Source organism: Dryobates pubescens, chromosome 4 (assembly GCF_014839835.1).
Source record: "Dryobates pubescens isolate bDryPub1 chromosome 4, bDryPub1.pri, whole genome shotgun sequence".
Classification (NCBI taxonomy): Eukaryota; Metazoa; Chordata; class Aves; order Piciformes; family Picidae; genus Dryobates; species Dryobates pubescens.
In genome coordinates this window covers 43867050-43883382 of record NC_071615.1, presented here as the reverse complement: position 1 = coordinate 43883382, position 16333 = coordinate 43867050, and the positions used below count along the sequence as shown (strand labels likewise).

At 46.9% G+C, this 16333-nt stretch overlaps 1 protein-coding gene across 1 annotated transcript; it reads left to right on the top strand.

Moving 5' to 3' along the window:
* The first annotated feature begins 13119 nt into the window (after window positions 1–13119).
* Window positions 13120–15610, top strand: HOXA11 (homeobox A11). Its single transcript, XM_054161399.1, has 2 exons — window positions 13120–13783; window positions 15284–15610. The coding sequence occupies exons 1-2, from the start codon at window positions 13120–13122 to the stop codon at window positions 15514–15516; spliced, it is 897 nt and encodes a 298-aa protein (XP_054017374.1). The 3' UTR covers window positions 15517–15610.
* The last annotated feature ends 723 nt before the right edge of the window (window positions 15611–16333 follow it).

Genomic DNA, 16333 nt, shown 5'->3' with positions numbered 1-16333 from the left:
AGCGACACCTCGTGGTCTGTTCCGCGCCGCGCCGGCACCTGGCTGCACCCGCGCCCGCTCCCGCGCAGCGGCCTCCCCACGGGCGGCCGCACACACGCATGAGGTCCACGCCGCCACTCGTGGCCGTACCACATATCCCGTGTATCCGAACATATATAGCAAGTCGTGCTCCGATATCGCGCTCTTAGGCAGTGATAGGAGCCGTGCACGGTAGGTCTGGGAGTGAAAAGAGGTGCTCAGGCGGTACCCGGCTGTGGCATGTCGGTGCGGTGCGTGGAGCCACTGGCCGGCCCGCGCTGCGGATGGTGAGCGAACTTCGTCGGGCACAAAGAGAGGTTCGTGTTCGCTCCCTGTCTCCTGCGGTGGTCTGTGGCTCTAATTAGAGGTATTGGGGGGACCTTTCCGGTACATTTAGAGAGTATCATATGCCGCCCTAGCTGTGCACTTCTGGCCTTATATTTCTGAAATTCAGCAGGAACCACTTCTGCAGGGATCAGCGCAGAGCACCTTCTGAGCCTCAGATCTGACCGTAATATATTCATGCAATAACTTACATGAAGAGTACCTGCAGCAGAGGAATCTGTTTTCCAGGAGGCTCACGTGTGAGGAGCTTTGTGCTCCTTGAGGGATTTTAGCTTTCCCGCAGTGCGCGGGGGGCTTTTTCTGCCCGCATCTCTCGGGGCGCTCACGGACCACAGAGCTGCTGTGGGTTCTCAAACGCGGCCGCGGAGCGTGGGAATATCAGCTGGGTCCCTTCGGAGGACAGTCAGGGACTTTCTAAGGGAGATTTTTCTCCGTGCCGCTGCGAAAATACCAGAGGAGAAGTATATAAGCGGCAGCGCAGCCCGGGCAACAGGGTCGTGCTTTGGGGTTGCAGCACGGCCCTGTGAGGTAGTAGGGGGACAACCTCCTGTGACAAGGGCCCGGCCTGTCCGCGGCCTAGCTGCTGGCCGAGGGACCAACATCTGCTGCCCGTGGGCACTACAGCACTCAATGGGCAATAACCCGTCGCCGTCGGATAGGACTTTCAGCTGCCCAAGAGCGACGGGAGCTGAGACCTAGCAGGGACCACTACACCCGAGGCAGCCCCACGGCCTGGGATTTTGATCGGAGCTGGAGCAGGTAGCAAAGCTCCGCGCTGGGACTGAGGCCTGCCGATCTTCCGGGATGTGGCTGCGGGCTGCCTACGGGGGATGGAATTACACCGGTGATACCTGCTGGCCACGGGCAGATACCTACCTGTCTGCCTCGGATGCAGGCACTGAACAGCCTCCTCTCGGCCACCTTATTACGCCGCTTTATCTTGAAGAAGCTAAAATGCCTAGTAAAAGCCGCTGGTGAATTACACTTGTTCTCGCTACGGATGAATAATTCTGTTTATTCCGTTATATTTCGCAACCTGTATAATTACTGCACGGCACGCCGCAAAATATTTGTATTGCAGGACGGAGATGAGGGTGATAGGAGGATTCGAATCGTTTGTATCTAAGGTAAGATATTGTCTTTTCACAGAATGCCCCAGAGCCATATATTAATTCATGGGCTTCTTGAAAGAAACCCACAAAGAGAACATGGCCAACATTAGCAAAATAATTGCTTTCTCCCCCCTCCCTCCCCCTTTTTTTAGGTAACTTTTAATCGGAGCTAGCGTTTGAAGATCATGTTTTCACACTGAGCTACCTACCGTTCAAATCTGTTAAGCGTCTCTAGACTGACCGTGGATTAGCGAATTTAAATTCCCACTACTGTTCAAATAGCTCTGCCGCAGATATATTTCACAGGGTAAAAAGGGGAGCGTTTGACTCGCGGTAGTTGGCAGGAGTAAGGTAACATTTTGGACCGGACCCCTGCTACCATGTAAGTCAGAGTCGACACTCTCGGAGGCTTCGGCAGCAGAAGAGGTCGTATTTCCCGTCCCTGCGGCCGGGGGTTGGGATCAGGCCTGCGGCAGAACTCCCCTCCCCGCTGGGGGTTCTTCCTGGGCACCCGAGCGAGTGGCGGTCGAGCCGACAGCTCCATGCCCGGTTTCTAGGGTCCGGTGGCTTCTCTGAGGCCTGTCGCTGTCTATACTGATTGGGCCCAGCTCGGAGCCCCACTCGAGAAACGTCTCCCGGGGGCGAGTGTCTCGGTCAGGTGAGTAAAGGCCGGGGTTTAGCACCCTGCTCACCGGGTCATCACTAGGAAGAGGGCTGCAGGGTTCGGCTGTGCCCGATGGAGCCCGTCTCATAGCAGTGGTTCAGGGCACCGAGACAGAGATATCTGCGGTTTTCTGAGTCGCGAAGGATTCCCTGTATGCGGGGCCTGTGTGGCAACCCGCCCCCACCTCGACCATTCCGCGTCTCTGCCTCCCCACGGGTGCACCTCCGCAGACCTCGCACTCCCGACCCTCCGCCGGGTAGATGCGGTCCTGGTGCTTGCAGGAGAGCATGGGTGTAGGTGTGTGTGCTGGAGTTATTTATTACCTTCATTTACCGTCCAAAAGCTGTTGGCACATACATTTTCAAGTACAAATTGCTGTTGTATTACATATTCTCCTCTCACCAATCTGCCGCCAGAGTCCTAAAATACATCCCTAATATATCTTGCAAGTAAATATATCACCAACGAAAATAATTAAGCAATGTCATACATTACTCCACGACATCCGTCCCTGCACGCGGCTCGGAGATAATTATTATTTATATTCCCCGCGTGAGAGAATTATTATTTATATTTCCCGTGTAACTGAGAATATTTTTAAATGGTGGTGGAAAATTTATTGTGCTTGGTTTGTTGTGTAGGGTTATATTATGAGCACGGAGTTTTATTTGCAAACGTTAAAAAAGTAAAGTTTTGGAAGAAATATTTGAAAACAAAACAAAACATAACATTTTAAACCAAAACGTACATGAACGAAGTAGGTGTCTGTTTTCTCAGCTCCCAAGAAATTAAAATATTAGGTTTAACATTTTAGCGGATGTTCTGGGGCACAGAAGGGATGGAGGCAGCAAATTATTAGTGTATATTTACCATATTTATTGAAACATTAATGTCAGAGCAGTAGTTTGTTCCCTGTGTAGAACGAAACACATAATGAAAGATTAAAAATATATATTAATTTGCATTCACTTCAACTAATTCTTACATATACTTTAATTCCCAGTGTCTGGACACATTGGTTTATAATCACCTAATTCTGGATGTCCTGGGTCCCTCAGATTTGAAATTCCCATGGACAGTAAGTCTTTGGTGCGTGTGAACTGGTACAGCAAATGTTTTCTATTCTTTCCCACCAAGAGAATAATCCAGCATTTGATCTGTCCCCACCTCGAGCTCTTGGTAGTAGCGAAGGTGGTTTGCTATGGGAAACAAACCTTGACAGGAGCATATTTCCGGGGAGGGGTGGGGGGGGAAATAAATAACTGCAAAGCTGTATCTTTTTCGGCAGCTTTTTGTTCAGAAAGATTCTCGCTTAAAACCCCTCCCTGGCTGCGATGGCTTCTCAAGGAAATAAACAACAAAAATGGTGCTCAATATCGAAATGCTCAGAAACAAAGTTGTCAATTTCTTTTTTAGAGCAGCGGCTTTATTTTGCGTGCGTCTGAATGAATGAGTAAGTACTTCGGCCTTTAGCCAATAAATTAAAGTTATTTAAAAAAAAAAAAAAAGCAGCACCAAACTTAAATAAAACCCCATTCCTGGTGCATTTCAGCATTCTCCGTGGGCAGCATTAGCAATAAAATCAATACAGCGTTAAATAGAAAAAAAATACTGGCAGGCGCTAAAAGGCCGTTTGTTGCCATTCATAATTTTTAGATGCTTTTTAATGCACTTTAATGATGATTTGAAGAGATGGCCTTCCAGGAGATGGTTCTCGGTCGGTAAAGGAGTCCAAAAAGAAGGGGGAAGAGGGGTCCGAGAGCTTTTCCGCGTGAGCCGGCGTGATGTGGGGCGGTGGGTACCGGCTGCGGCCTCAGGGGTCGGGCCGCTGATGTTTTAACCACTCCGTGAGCCGTTCCCTGCCCCTCGGGCCCCCACCCCTTGAATGCAGTTGATTCATGAGCCAGGGTACGAAATGCAAATGTTGATTAAGTCTTTCCTCCCTCCCTCCTCCCTCCGGCCTTCCTCCCGCCTCCGCACCCCCTCCAAGGAGGGTAGTGGTGGGGGGGAAGTAATTTTTTTATCCAGTGAATAGCTTCAACATGGCGTGCTGAAAGGCAGAAGCTTTGCCTCTTCCTAGATCTGAACTGTGATTAAACATCCCCAAAGAGAGCATCTCTCTTCCTCCCACCGCTCCCCCTCCCTCTCCTCCCCGTAGCGTAGAGGAAAGCGCCCTCTTCTACGTAGGAAAGGTCAAGTCCTACAACGCACAACCCACGGTCATTACTGTACTGTGACCCGGGGTGTACTGGGGAGGAACTGCCGGGTGTCCCGTGATCAAAAAACACTGGGACTTTTTTTTTTTTTCCTCCCTTCTCTTGAGATGGGAATCTCTGGACAGCATTTTAGCCTTCTGCAGTCACCTTATGTGCAAATCGCCATCGGAAATCCGGGGGGACCAGGAGAGACAGAGGAAAGAATAAGTAGCAATGGTAGTAGTAATAATAACAGCAGTCATCGTCATTAGCCTGTGATATTGCTGCATTTTGCCTGAAGCTGACAGGAAGGACGTTGTGCCCTAGTGGCTAGATTTCTCTCTGACTAAAGGCACCAAGAACTAGAACAACAACAAAAAAAAAATATATATATATAAAATCCTAGATGAACAGCAACCCAAGTCACTCGAAGATCAAGAAGGATTATTTTGTGGACCGGGTATATTTAATCTGTAAGGAAGGAAACCAAAAACTGTGCAAACCATCCTCATTGATCTGGAGATCTACAGCCCAGCGAGGGATCCTAGCTGTCAGTCTCCGTGGGGATATATTTTTGCACAGGCGAGAGACTTCTGGATGCTGGGGTAAGCTTTTCATGCTCTTCCTGGAAGTGGATGAATGTTTCTCCTCTCCCCTCACTCGGTGGTGAATCAAGCAAACAAACAACAGCAAACATCCACTCGATCCCTCCACAAAATCCCCTGCATGACTGGAGCAAAGTCATTTGGAAGGCCTTTGTAAAACGTTTCCCAGGCCCTCGCTCTCCCCTCAGCCCACCCACCCACCCACCCTGCTCCTTTCTCGCATGCTGTATGAGGACGAAGTGCCTACTGGGGAATTGGGTGAAAAAAAGCTGCCTATGCTGATGCTAATAGAGCCGAAGAGCCCTCTGAGAAAAGTAAGACTGCTTATTCCAGCTTGATTGCTGGCTCCACCTTTCCCAGAGATGCTGCTTTCCACCCTAGTATAGGTGGAAAGCAAAGAAGGCTCTTGGTAGGAATGTGGGCCAGGAGAGGATGGGGTCAGAGCCTAAGGCACGGGCAGACTTGCAGATAGAGCTGCTGGTTACTTGGCTTTCTGCTGTACTGGGTTGTCTCTCAAATTTAGGTCAGGTTGCGTGCAAAAGCGGCTCTCAGGTTTTATTCCCGGATGGTTTATTCCTGTATATTTGCCTCCCAAAGTATTTTAATCATTCAGGAGCCAGGGAGGAGGGTGAACGGCTCTGTCTGGTAGAAAGTAGAAGGAAGGATGCTTAACCTGTCTGCTTATCGCCATTGCCTGTGTCTATTTAGAGAGAAAAATGCCAGCCGGGCAATGTAACCTGTCAATTTAAATTAATCTGGATTTCCTTGTAATCGCCTTGATTTGAATGCAGCAAAGAAAATTCTTTTATTTATTCCTGATAGTATAAATCGACCCTTATAGTCAGCTTGGGCGAGGAGCGCTGTGTTTTTAAGCCCGGGTTTAGCCTACGAGATGCCCTCGGGTAGGCATAAAAAAAAGATATATATTAATACGAAATAATCTTGGATGGGTTTCCTCTCCAGCTAGTAGTTGTTTATGTTGAAATATGTTCGGGTTTATAACATGCAAATACCGTGCTGTATGGACGCTAGATGGGAAAATAAAACCGAAAGAGAAAGGACGAGTAACCCACACACTCTGCCTGGTCTGGTTCGGGGAATTTTGCCCAAATTCCCCTGGCCTTTGCGATGTAGGTTTGTCGCGCTGATGAGCCTCAATTTATTTGAAGTGATACCGGTATCGGCGTTTTCCCAAGAGCCAGGAAAGGGAAATCGGCGGGACCGTGAGCGGGTTTCCACCACGGCACAGGCAAGAGCAGCCATATTAGGCTTAGAGAGATAGCTTTTTTTATGGGTGTCTTTGCGTGACATATGAGAGAAAAGACAAGAAGCGGTCTGAGCTGTACGTGGGCATATAGTTGCATCTTCGACTATGTACTTCAAGCTCATGTCAGACAAATAACTCCCTATAAAGGTTACACAAACACAGCTACCTTAATTATAATGCATTTCGGAGGGTCCACCAAAATATGAAGTTAGGGCTTTGAAGTCGTTGATCTGACAGCCCCAGTACAGTGATACTTCGTGTGCCCGACCCCTAAAACAATTCTTGATGAAGAAATATCTTTATTTCGTTGGGTTTCACGATATGTTAATAAGCTTCTCCTATAAAGTTAGCAACGTTGTACTATAAAATTTAACGTGTTTCTTGGCGAGTTAGGCAGAATTTTTAAAAAAGGGGGGGAAAGCCTCTGTAAATCGATGTTAAAATTCAATGTGCATTAGAGAGAACCTTATACTCTATGAAATTCAATTTAACTGAGAATTCTAGTCGATTACCGCGACTTGAATTTCTATGGCAAAGTGTGGATCTTGGCATCGCAGTAACAAGAAGCTACAACGACATTGTCTCGACATTGAGGCAGTTCACTTTCTGTAGCTTTCTGCTCTTAGTTCAGAAGGTACATTATATATCTCATAACTCTGGTGTGTTGTTTGCATCCTGAAATGGTAGGCAGAAACATATTCGTTTGTCAGAGACAATGCAGCGGCGGTTTTTTTCTTCTCACCGAATATATTTCCTGGATTAACAAATCTAAGGTCAAGTTCAAGGCATGAGTTGTAGCAATACTTTTAAATGTAAGTCGACATGGGAATGTTTGGGCAGTCTTCCCCCCACCCCCCATAACGTGTCGGGTAGAGCGGCATTCCGGGCTGCGGACGAACTTTGCATGGGAGCATCCTCTGAGTGTGGGCGTCCGTAGGGATAAATGCAGGGTTTAATAGCGCCACACTTTCAAGGAATTGCTGGTGATGTTCCCTAAACCGTTCTGATTAATTCCACATAAAATACATCACCAGGAAAGGGGACTGGTACCTGCTTACTACAAACAGTGCTAACGACCCGGTTCTTTGTGGGTCAGGATAGCAGCCGGTAGTGCTTGCTTTTCTGTGCCGGCTGATTATAACAAAGGAAATTTGCTTTTGCATTCCTTTCAGAACCCACCGCTTAGTCTAGACACCCTTCTCTCGCACCTTGTTTTTACCAGAAGTCCCTGCCACCTGCATCTGGATAGGCAGGGACAAATACGAATGACTGGATGTGCATTTTCACGTGTCGAGGCAGTCGCGGATAGCATTCAACGGAAGAAAAGGAGACATTTATGGTAGCATTCAATTTCTGATATACTTGGCCGCTTGAGAAAATAATTACTTAAGCCTTTTTTAATTATTTTTTTTCCCCCCAAACCTGCCTCCGTTCTCTTTCACCCTCAATCCAGGAGCACTAAATACAAACCAAATTTTAGAGAGGTTCCGCGTCCCTGAACCTGGGGAGTGCAGGACTGGAGAAGATGGGGCTAAAACTGGGGATGGGGGGGGACACGGAGAGAGAGAACTTCCCGAGCTTCTGAAGGCGCCGAGAGTCCGTCACAGTAGCAAATCGTTTGGCTGCAAAAGGGCAAGAAAATAGTTGTCGAAAAAGGAGTAAGCTTCCTCTGTTGGAAAAGAAAAAAAAAATTTAAAAGGGAAAAAAAAACCAAAAAAAACCCACGCACAAACAAAAGAAGCATCCCTCTATACTTGGAGTTGTTGCAGCTATCAGAGTCAGAGTCTGTATTCAAATGTTCATCAGCTGAAAAGGATGCAAAATATCATGACTGGTCGCCAAGGACGGGTAGATCTCTGTACATATGTCACTGTTTAATCCTAATGGTAAAATTGAACAGGAAGGTGGTGGTGGTGGTGGTGAACAAACCAAACCACACCAACTAAAAAAACCCACCACCACTCCTCGAAGCTTTTCCATCTCAGCGACTTAACGTAGAGAGGGTGATGGAGGAAAGGATTTTGCTAACTGATATAAAAATTCAATCAAAAATATTCTACACCCAGAGAAGAAAAGTCTTTGGAGATGTTCAAGCTCTTAAACTAAGTAATGCAATTAAATACAGCAACAATAAAAAGTCAGAATAACTTTTACTTGATTCATATTTACATCTGTCCTTTATACATATTCTGCAGTTATCTAGCAAAATCACAACCATATCGCTTCAAATTTTGGACAATAGGTAACATTTCCCACATCACAGCACGGGACTTCTGACTCACCGAGGTGTATATATTTATACATATATATAATACACATCATTTGAAAAGCAGCAATTATAACACTAGATTCTATCGAAGTGTTAAGGGAACGTAATGAATTGTGGATTTTGTTGGGACTTTATTTTTCCCCCTTTGGTGTCCTTTCTGTTTTGTTGTTTGCTGGGGGGTTTTGTTTGCTCGTTTGTTTTATTAATAAATAGGTGGCTGTGTATAGCTCATTTCCAGACAAAAAGATAAACAGAAAAGCAGAAACGCCAGTTAAGAACGTCTGATCCCGAAATGTTTAAAATCCAAACAATAAGTACCGTTTTTCTGAAGCTACCTTCCTGGCAAATTCTGTGAAGAATTGCACTTTCTGGCTTTATTTTCACTGGAAAAGATAGGAAGAGGGACGCATTTTCTTGGGAAAAGCGTAATGAATTCCCTAATATTACCCGCAAATTTGCAAAACAGTGTCCTAATTCTTGAGATACTTTCTCCTGCTCTAAGTGTAACACTGATTGCCCTTCCTGTGCGAGAGGAGCAGCAGCATTTGCAGCCAGGGATCGTGTAATATTTGGCTTGGCTCCTTTTGACGCAAATTCCTTTTAGCACACGTTTCTCCTGTTAATTACAGATATCCATGCTGCTAGCAAGGTAAATGATTGGCTTTTTTTTTTTTTTTTCTTTTTAAATTTTGGTTTTCCAGCAAAACCAGGTACAAAAGACATCAGTTTAGATACTGTAGAACTTGACCTTTCAGGGACGAGCGGTACTAAGTTAAACAGTTCGCTTTGCACGCCCTCTGTATATACGAAAGCTAGGCTATCGAGGCGTCCCAGCTCTGTTTATATTCCTCCAAAGGAGAGAGGTAGCTTTTCTCCCTCTCTTTGTTTAGCCTAGCTATGGTGAAATGTGCTCAGAGCCTCCCTACGTCTTCGCCACGCTTGTCTTTTGCAAAAACGTCCTGCAGCAGAGCTCCCAATTTGAGAGAGGTTTTACCCTCTCTAATCCGGCCGAAATACATGAGAAGGCGTAACGAATGCATTTTGCTTCTCCAAACGAAATGCCTGCCTTTGTTTATGTTGTTTTCAGTGAGGTTAGCAAGGGGAAGGCTCGATTTTCCCCCTTCCTCAACGCGGAAGTCGCAATTACTGTATTAAAAGAGCAATTCAACATTAGACCAAATCATCAACATTGATAATTGCGCTGAACACACCAACTTAACAGCAGGCTCCCTGCAATTACCCACACATTCCGGAGCTTTAAGCGTACATTATCTCTGTTTCACTTAACAGCAAATAAAGCAGAGAACAGACTGTGCCTTGGGTGTCTACTCGCTCCTAGACAAGCTGCTCCCCTCGCAGCCCTCTCTATCAGCCTCCCCAGTTGGAGGGAGGCATTTTGGAGTCCCCTTGCGCTGCAAACCCACTTGACTAAATAGGCTGCCTGGTTTGAGAAGGGGAGAACACATTCGAAAGTAGGCATCGGGGCTGCACGTGTGCATGCTGTGCAAGCACACATATGCCCAGACACACACACACCCACGCACAGGCACACACACGCCTATTTCCAGCTGCCTTCTCGCCCCTCTTGTCTTAATTTCCCTTTGTTTCCCAGAGGCTGCCCCGACCTCTGGCACGGCGGAGCCTCGTACGGCGCCACAGCCCCGGCCGCAGAGAGGAGTGGGAAAGACCCCCATACAAACCTGTACCAGCTCTGATCCCCATTTCTAGCCCGAAGGTTTGAAATTTATTGAAATGCAAGAGGGGGGCTGCAGTGAGTCCGAGGAAGTGGCGTCCAGCGATTAAGCGTTGGGCAGCTCTGTCATGTCTGCGCTGACACAAGCTGAAGTTGACTGCCAAAGTGCTATAAAACCCCAGGTCAGTCTAGAACTGTTTTCGTTCTCCTAGACGCGCCGTGTTCAATTATAGCCTTAAAAGCCCTAATACAAGTGCAAGAATTTGTTTGCCATCACACAGAGGCGGGGCGAGGCTCTGCAATGGTGGCGCCTTTGTTATCTCAAAGTCACTGAAATCCTTATACATTCCTCCTTGTTTGAAGGGAGGGGTGTCTGCGTGTGTACAGGGTGTGGGGAGAGGTTTTTCATCGACGGAACTCACGGGTGGGGGGACAAAGGGAAAATAAACAGAGCTCGGATGGTGAAAGAGGGCTTCCGACTCCCCAACCTCACCCCACTCACCCTCCTGCAAAAGCTAGGGGGGACGTAAATGGGAGCAGAAACATAGCCTTAAGAAAAAGGCAACCAGAGCTCTTTAACCCGCGACTCCAAGTTGACCAAAGGGAAAAACAAAACAAAACAAAAAGCCAACACAAAAAAAACCCCAAACAAACAATCAAAAAGCAGCAATATAGGGAAAACCCCCAAATCCTTTTACAATCCCTAAACGACACTGCAGTCTTCTGCTAGTGGTTTTGACGCCATGCAATCTCCTTCCATCCACTTTCTAGCAAATATGTCAAGCTAGAAGATTAATTCATTAATTTCAAGTTCAGCTTGCAGACACGCAGCAAGCATAAGAAGTTCTTGCAGCAATCCAAAATAAAGAGTTCATTAAAGGGATACGTCCAAAGCGTTTGATTTGTGAATGGTAACCCTTGTAAAATAAGAAAAAGGCATATAAACATTAATGCTAATAAATTAGTTTACTCCGCTACAAAGTAATTACTTGATAATATTGAATTTACAGCTTGAATTCAAACGCAATTGTTAACTATAATGTAAGGAAAATACATAATGAGAATATTTTCTCTGTGCACAACATGATTAGATTTGTTATTGAGTCAGTTACGATAAGCTAGGCAATAAATAAACAAATCGATGTTGACATTTAAATACCGAAGATCTCCAGAATTTACTAGAGAACTTTATCCGGATATATAAATACTTCCACAGTGCTGCAGAGGAAGAGGGGGGCAAAATCCAAATACTCATTCCCCAGCACTTTCCTTTCTCTTCCATTAACTTATGAAGTCCATGGGGGCATGGATCTTGAACTACGCCTAAATTTCTAAGAGCACCGACTTCACAATAGCTCTTTGCTGTTCTGTTTTTCTATTTTGATGAAATCCAGCCGGAACCCAAATATTTCTTTTCTGTAATCGAGCATCAGAATCGCAAAAAATTTTTTTTTTCCAAGAGCCTAGGGATGTTCGTGCCTCAAAAGGTGCTGTATTCTTTGGCGTATTTCTCTGTTTTCTTTGGCTCTGTTCATTCGGTGGGGTGTGCATTTTTATTGGCAGAGAAGTACTTTTTAGTCACTGCCCTGTACAATTCTCTTTCTATATCATCTCTTTCATGCAACAATAGTAAAAGTTTAACCACGTTTTTAATATAGGTCTCTCTGGGTCTCAGCCTTCAGCAACAGTACGAAGCAACAAGGAAAGTATCTCGGCACGGCAAGTTTCTTTCTAGGGGTTAACAGTATGTCAAATAATTTTAACTAGGCTTCTGGCAATTAAACTAGAAGTATTTGTCAAGCCAGGCAGTCCAACATCCACTGGTTTTCCAAGTATTTAGCGGCAGTATTGAGACGGAGAGATCTGCAAACCCTCTTTGGCTCCGTGGTCTGCAATTTAAAGGGCTTTCTGGCGTTGCAAATTCAAGGAACGGTTTGGAGAGGGTGAGGAAAGGGACCCTGCGTCCTGAGAACCCGACATTGTTAACCACCCCCAGCAAAGCTTGTCTGAAGCCGCGAGAGGTATTTGAGGTTAATATGTAAGTAAGGGAAGGAAGACACTGAGCGCTTCGGAAGTGAACATGAATGCAAGCATGTAATCTATTCACCATGAAAATCAGTGCAGACTTGACCCTGGCACATTCTTCCTAGTAAGGTTTCCAGAAAAACCCTGCGGGGCGAAGGCTTTCCCTTTTTTGTTCCTTTTTTTTTTTTTTTTGGTGGAGGGGTGGGAGGGTATGTGGAAGTGAGAGAAGTCTAAACGGACCCAAACCAACCCAAAAAAATGGGAAAAAAACAAAACAAAACAACACAAAATTAATAATAATAATAAAAACCACACACACAAACAAAGAAACACAAGAGCAAACAAACAAAAATAACAATAAATAAATAATAATAATAAAAAAAAAAAGAACAAGGAAATAATAATTAAAAAAAAAAGGCAAAAGCCCACAGTCGATTTCTTCAGGAGTTTTTTCCTGCTCGGAAGCACCTTTCCAGAAGAAACTATGCCTGCATCTCGCCTTCTCGGAGCCTGCCAGCGAGCAGCCGAACGCCCCAGCAAGCACACAGACAGACAGAACGGTCTCACCTAGCCCGGGAGGGACTGCTAAGTCTCTCCGCTCCAGAGCCAGCGGGTGCCATGGCCCAGGCAGCTAAGTGTCCCCACCCCCGGGCTACCCCCGGGCAACCTGCTCTCGGCTCGCCCGTAGGCGCTGGCGACGAGCTGTTGCTTCCCCCCGCGATGGCCACAAAGGGAGCGGGGCCTGGACCCGCCGCTCGTCAATGTCAACGTCGGGCCACGTGACCGCACCTCCCTGCCGCCGGGGAGAGCTTTCCACGTCAGCTTACGTCTCCCCATCTCTTACTTCACGGATCTGCTTCAAAGAGGCAGCTGCGTTACAGAATCATGTTAAGCTCAGCTAATGCGGAGAAGCCGAGGTAGCCCTAATGATGGATTTTGATGAGCGTGTTCCTTGTTCCTCTAACATGTATTTGCCAAGTTGTACTTACTACGTCTCGGGTCCTGATTTTTCCAGCCTCCCTTCTTTTTTGCCCCAGACCCCGTCTTCTCGCCCTATGACATACTCCTACTCCTCCAACCTACCCCAGGTCCAACCTGTGAGAGAAGTTACCTTCAGGGAATATGCCATTGATCCCTCCAGTAAATGGCACCCCAGGAACAATCTGCCCCACTGCTACTCCGCAGAGGAGATCATGCACAGAGACTGCTTGCCTGCCACCAACACTGCTAGCATGGGCGAGATGTTCGGCAAAAACACAGCTAACGTCTACCACCCCAGCACCAACGTCTCCTCCAATTTCTATAGCACGGTGGGCAGGAACGGGGTCCTACCCCAGGCTTTCGACCAGTTTTTCGAGACGGCTTATGGTACGGCGGAAAACCTGTCCTCGGCGGACTACCCGGTAGACAAGAATGGCGAGAAGGCGCCTGCGGCCGCCGGGGCGGCGGCGGCGGCAACTTCAAGTTCGGAGGGCGGCTGCGGCAGGGCGGCGGCGGCGGCAGCGGAGAAGGAGAGGCGGAGGCGGCCGGAGAGCAGCAGCAGCCCCGAGTCATCTTCCGGCAACAATGAGGAGAAATCCGGCAGCTCCAGTACGTATAAAGGCAGCGCCCGAGCGCTTTTAGGAAAGGCAGCTTGAAACCTAGCGCACCGCCGCTGTTAAATTTTTATATGCTGTTTTATAAGCATATAAGGTTTATGAAGGGCCTTTAGATTTCCCCCAACAAAACTTTGTTATAAAAGGCGAGATCACGTGTTTAGTGCTGAAATTGGCCGTGAAATACCCACCGGGCAATGGATGACTTAAATTTTTTTCTCTTTCTCCTTCCCCTTCTTCTTCTTTATATCTTTTCTCTCCTTATATATATATATAATCAAAATAAAAAATAACTGAGTGGTCAGCTCTCGAAAAATAATAACGCACCTTCGGTGCCTGTAAATTAGGCAAAAAAAGGAGATCTCGAGTCCTTTGATATCAGTGTAATCCAGTGATTTTATAAAAGCCATGTGTTGCACCAGAAGTCTAGTTAGAAGCTGAATTCAAAGCCTTCGCCCTTTTAACGATTGCACTAGAATAGCGTTTAACAGATAAAGTAGCCGCCTCAACCGGACCAATATATTAAAATAAACAAATTAACCTAAAGCTGGCCTTTTTGTCTAAAGGAAGCCATTTTACTAAGGCACTGAGGCAATTACGTGTTGCCTTCTGTCCAACAGTTTGTTACTTACAATTGTTATTCAGTCTGTCAAAGTCTGGGTTTTTTATGTGGGCTTTTTAAAAGGCAAAAGCTACTACAAGGTTCGGGGAGAAAAAGTACCTCGACAATGAAGCGTACCAGAAAAGGAAGTTTTTAAAGGGGTAGCAGCTAAGTTTAATGTAAAAAGCTCCTGAACCTTGAAACCTTTTATATTCTGTTTAATGAACTTTAAAACCGTAATGCCTCATCGAAAGGAGAATACCTCCATGCGGTGGAAGAGAGCGTGCTTGAAAAAAAGCCAACTGGGGGAAATTCAGGCGCCTTAACCTTGAGCTCAAGGGCTGTTCCTCTGCTGGGAATGTGGAGCTGGGATTAGTCTAGGGAATGAGGGGGAGATCCGAGCGGTCAGGGGCTCTGGGCGCCGGGTCCCCCTGCCCGGTGCCGCGCTGCCTGGGGCAGACAGCCAGGTGATGGCTGTTCCCTGAGCAGCTCCGTGTGCGTGGCGCCCGGCGGAGCAGCCTACAAAAGCTTTCCTCCAGCTCGTGAAATCTGCAGGAACCCCCCGCCATCACCCCTTCCTCCTGCCGCCCTCCCCGTGGAGGCAGAGGCCATATCCCTGCGTCTCGACGGGGGTTTCCTTCAGCCCGCTGCCTGGGGCCGTGGTGCTGCAGGACACGGCTGGTCCCGGCGGGTCCCAGACCCAGGCTGCCCGCATCCGCGCAGGAGAAGGGCTGGCTCTCAGCCTCTGATCTACCAGCCCCGGGCCCTGAGCGGGAAAAAAAGGCATCTTTTCTATATTAGTGTATGCCTGGATGTTCCCCCCACACCTTTCCTCAGCCCCTGCCGCCGGCCCCCGCCGAGTCTCAAACGCTTCTGCCTTTCTTCACTCCACAGGTGGACAACGTACCCGTAAAAAGAGATGCCCATACACCAAATATCAAATTAGAGAGTTAGAAAGGGAATTCTTCTTCAGTGTCTACATAAACAAAGAGAAACGCCTCCAGCTCTCTCGAATGCTCAATCTGACCGACCGCCAAGTGAAAATATGGTTTCAGAACAGAAGAATGAAAGAAAAAAAAATTAACAGGGACCGATTACAATATTACTCAGCTAATCCACTACTTTAAAACTCATAACATTTTTCAAAACTAGATTAAATTCAGATTTCACCCTTGACAAGGTCGAGTCACAGGGTTACATGGAGGAAGGAGGTGTGTATCTGATGGGACTAGGAGAACCCAAGGTTTTACCTACATGTAAACCTACTCTGGAACGTCAATGATTATTTTATTTATATATATATACATATGTGTATGTATATATATACAGAGATCAACTGGAATCGATTTGATTTTGACACACATGGCATCCATTTCTAAACGTGCACGTCACCTCTGAGTGCAAAATCCATACCTCTTACCTTTCCAGGCACTGCGGATCACCCTGCTACCGCTTTCGGCAGGCACAGGCGGGGACGGCACATCTCCGTCCCCGGACTCGCCCACCCCCGGCCCTCTTTCGCCCCTGTGCTGCTGCGGAACAGCTGTCTGGAGACTGCCAGGTCGAGCTCACCCAAACAGGACTACTGCAGAATAGGAACTCTAAGGAATAATCAATCTTTTGTCCTTCCTTCGAGGAAAATATCTAGGTTAGAGGCAGTGCTCCACTGCCCCTTGGTTTGAAAAGAGAATTTAAGGGACATATACACACAGAGAGAATTAAAGGGAGGGGAGGATGACATGCCTACACCTTCACGAGGCCAACCGCTAGCAGTTGTAATATGAATGTAGTGATGGGTGTAATAGTGTTTCCTTTGGGGGGTGTAGGGAAGGAGGGCGTAGGGGAAAGGAGAGGACTACATGAAAGACTTAATTATTTACTTTAAAAATCAGGTATAAATTCGCCATATATTGTAAAGAAACAATCGTTGGGGGGAAAAATAGC

Coding starts and splice junctions, on each gene's coding strand:
- HOXA11 (XM_054161399.1), top strand. CDS start 13,120: ATGATGGATTTTGATGAGCGTGTTCCTTGTTCCTCTAACATGTATTTG. Junction 13,784..15,283: donor GGAGAAATCCGGCAGCTCCA/GTACGTATAAAG, acceptor TTCACTCCACAG/GTGGACAACGTACCCGTAAA.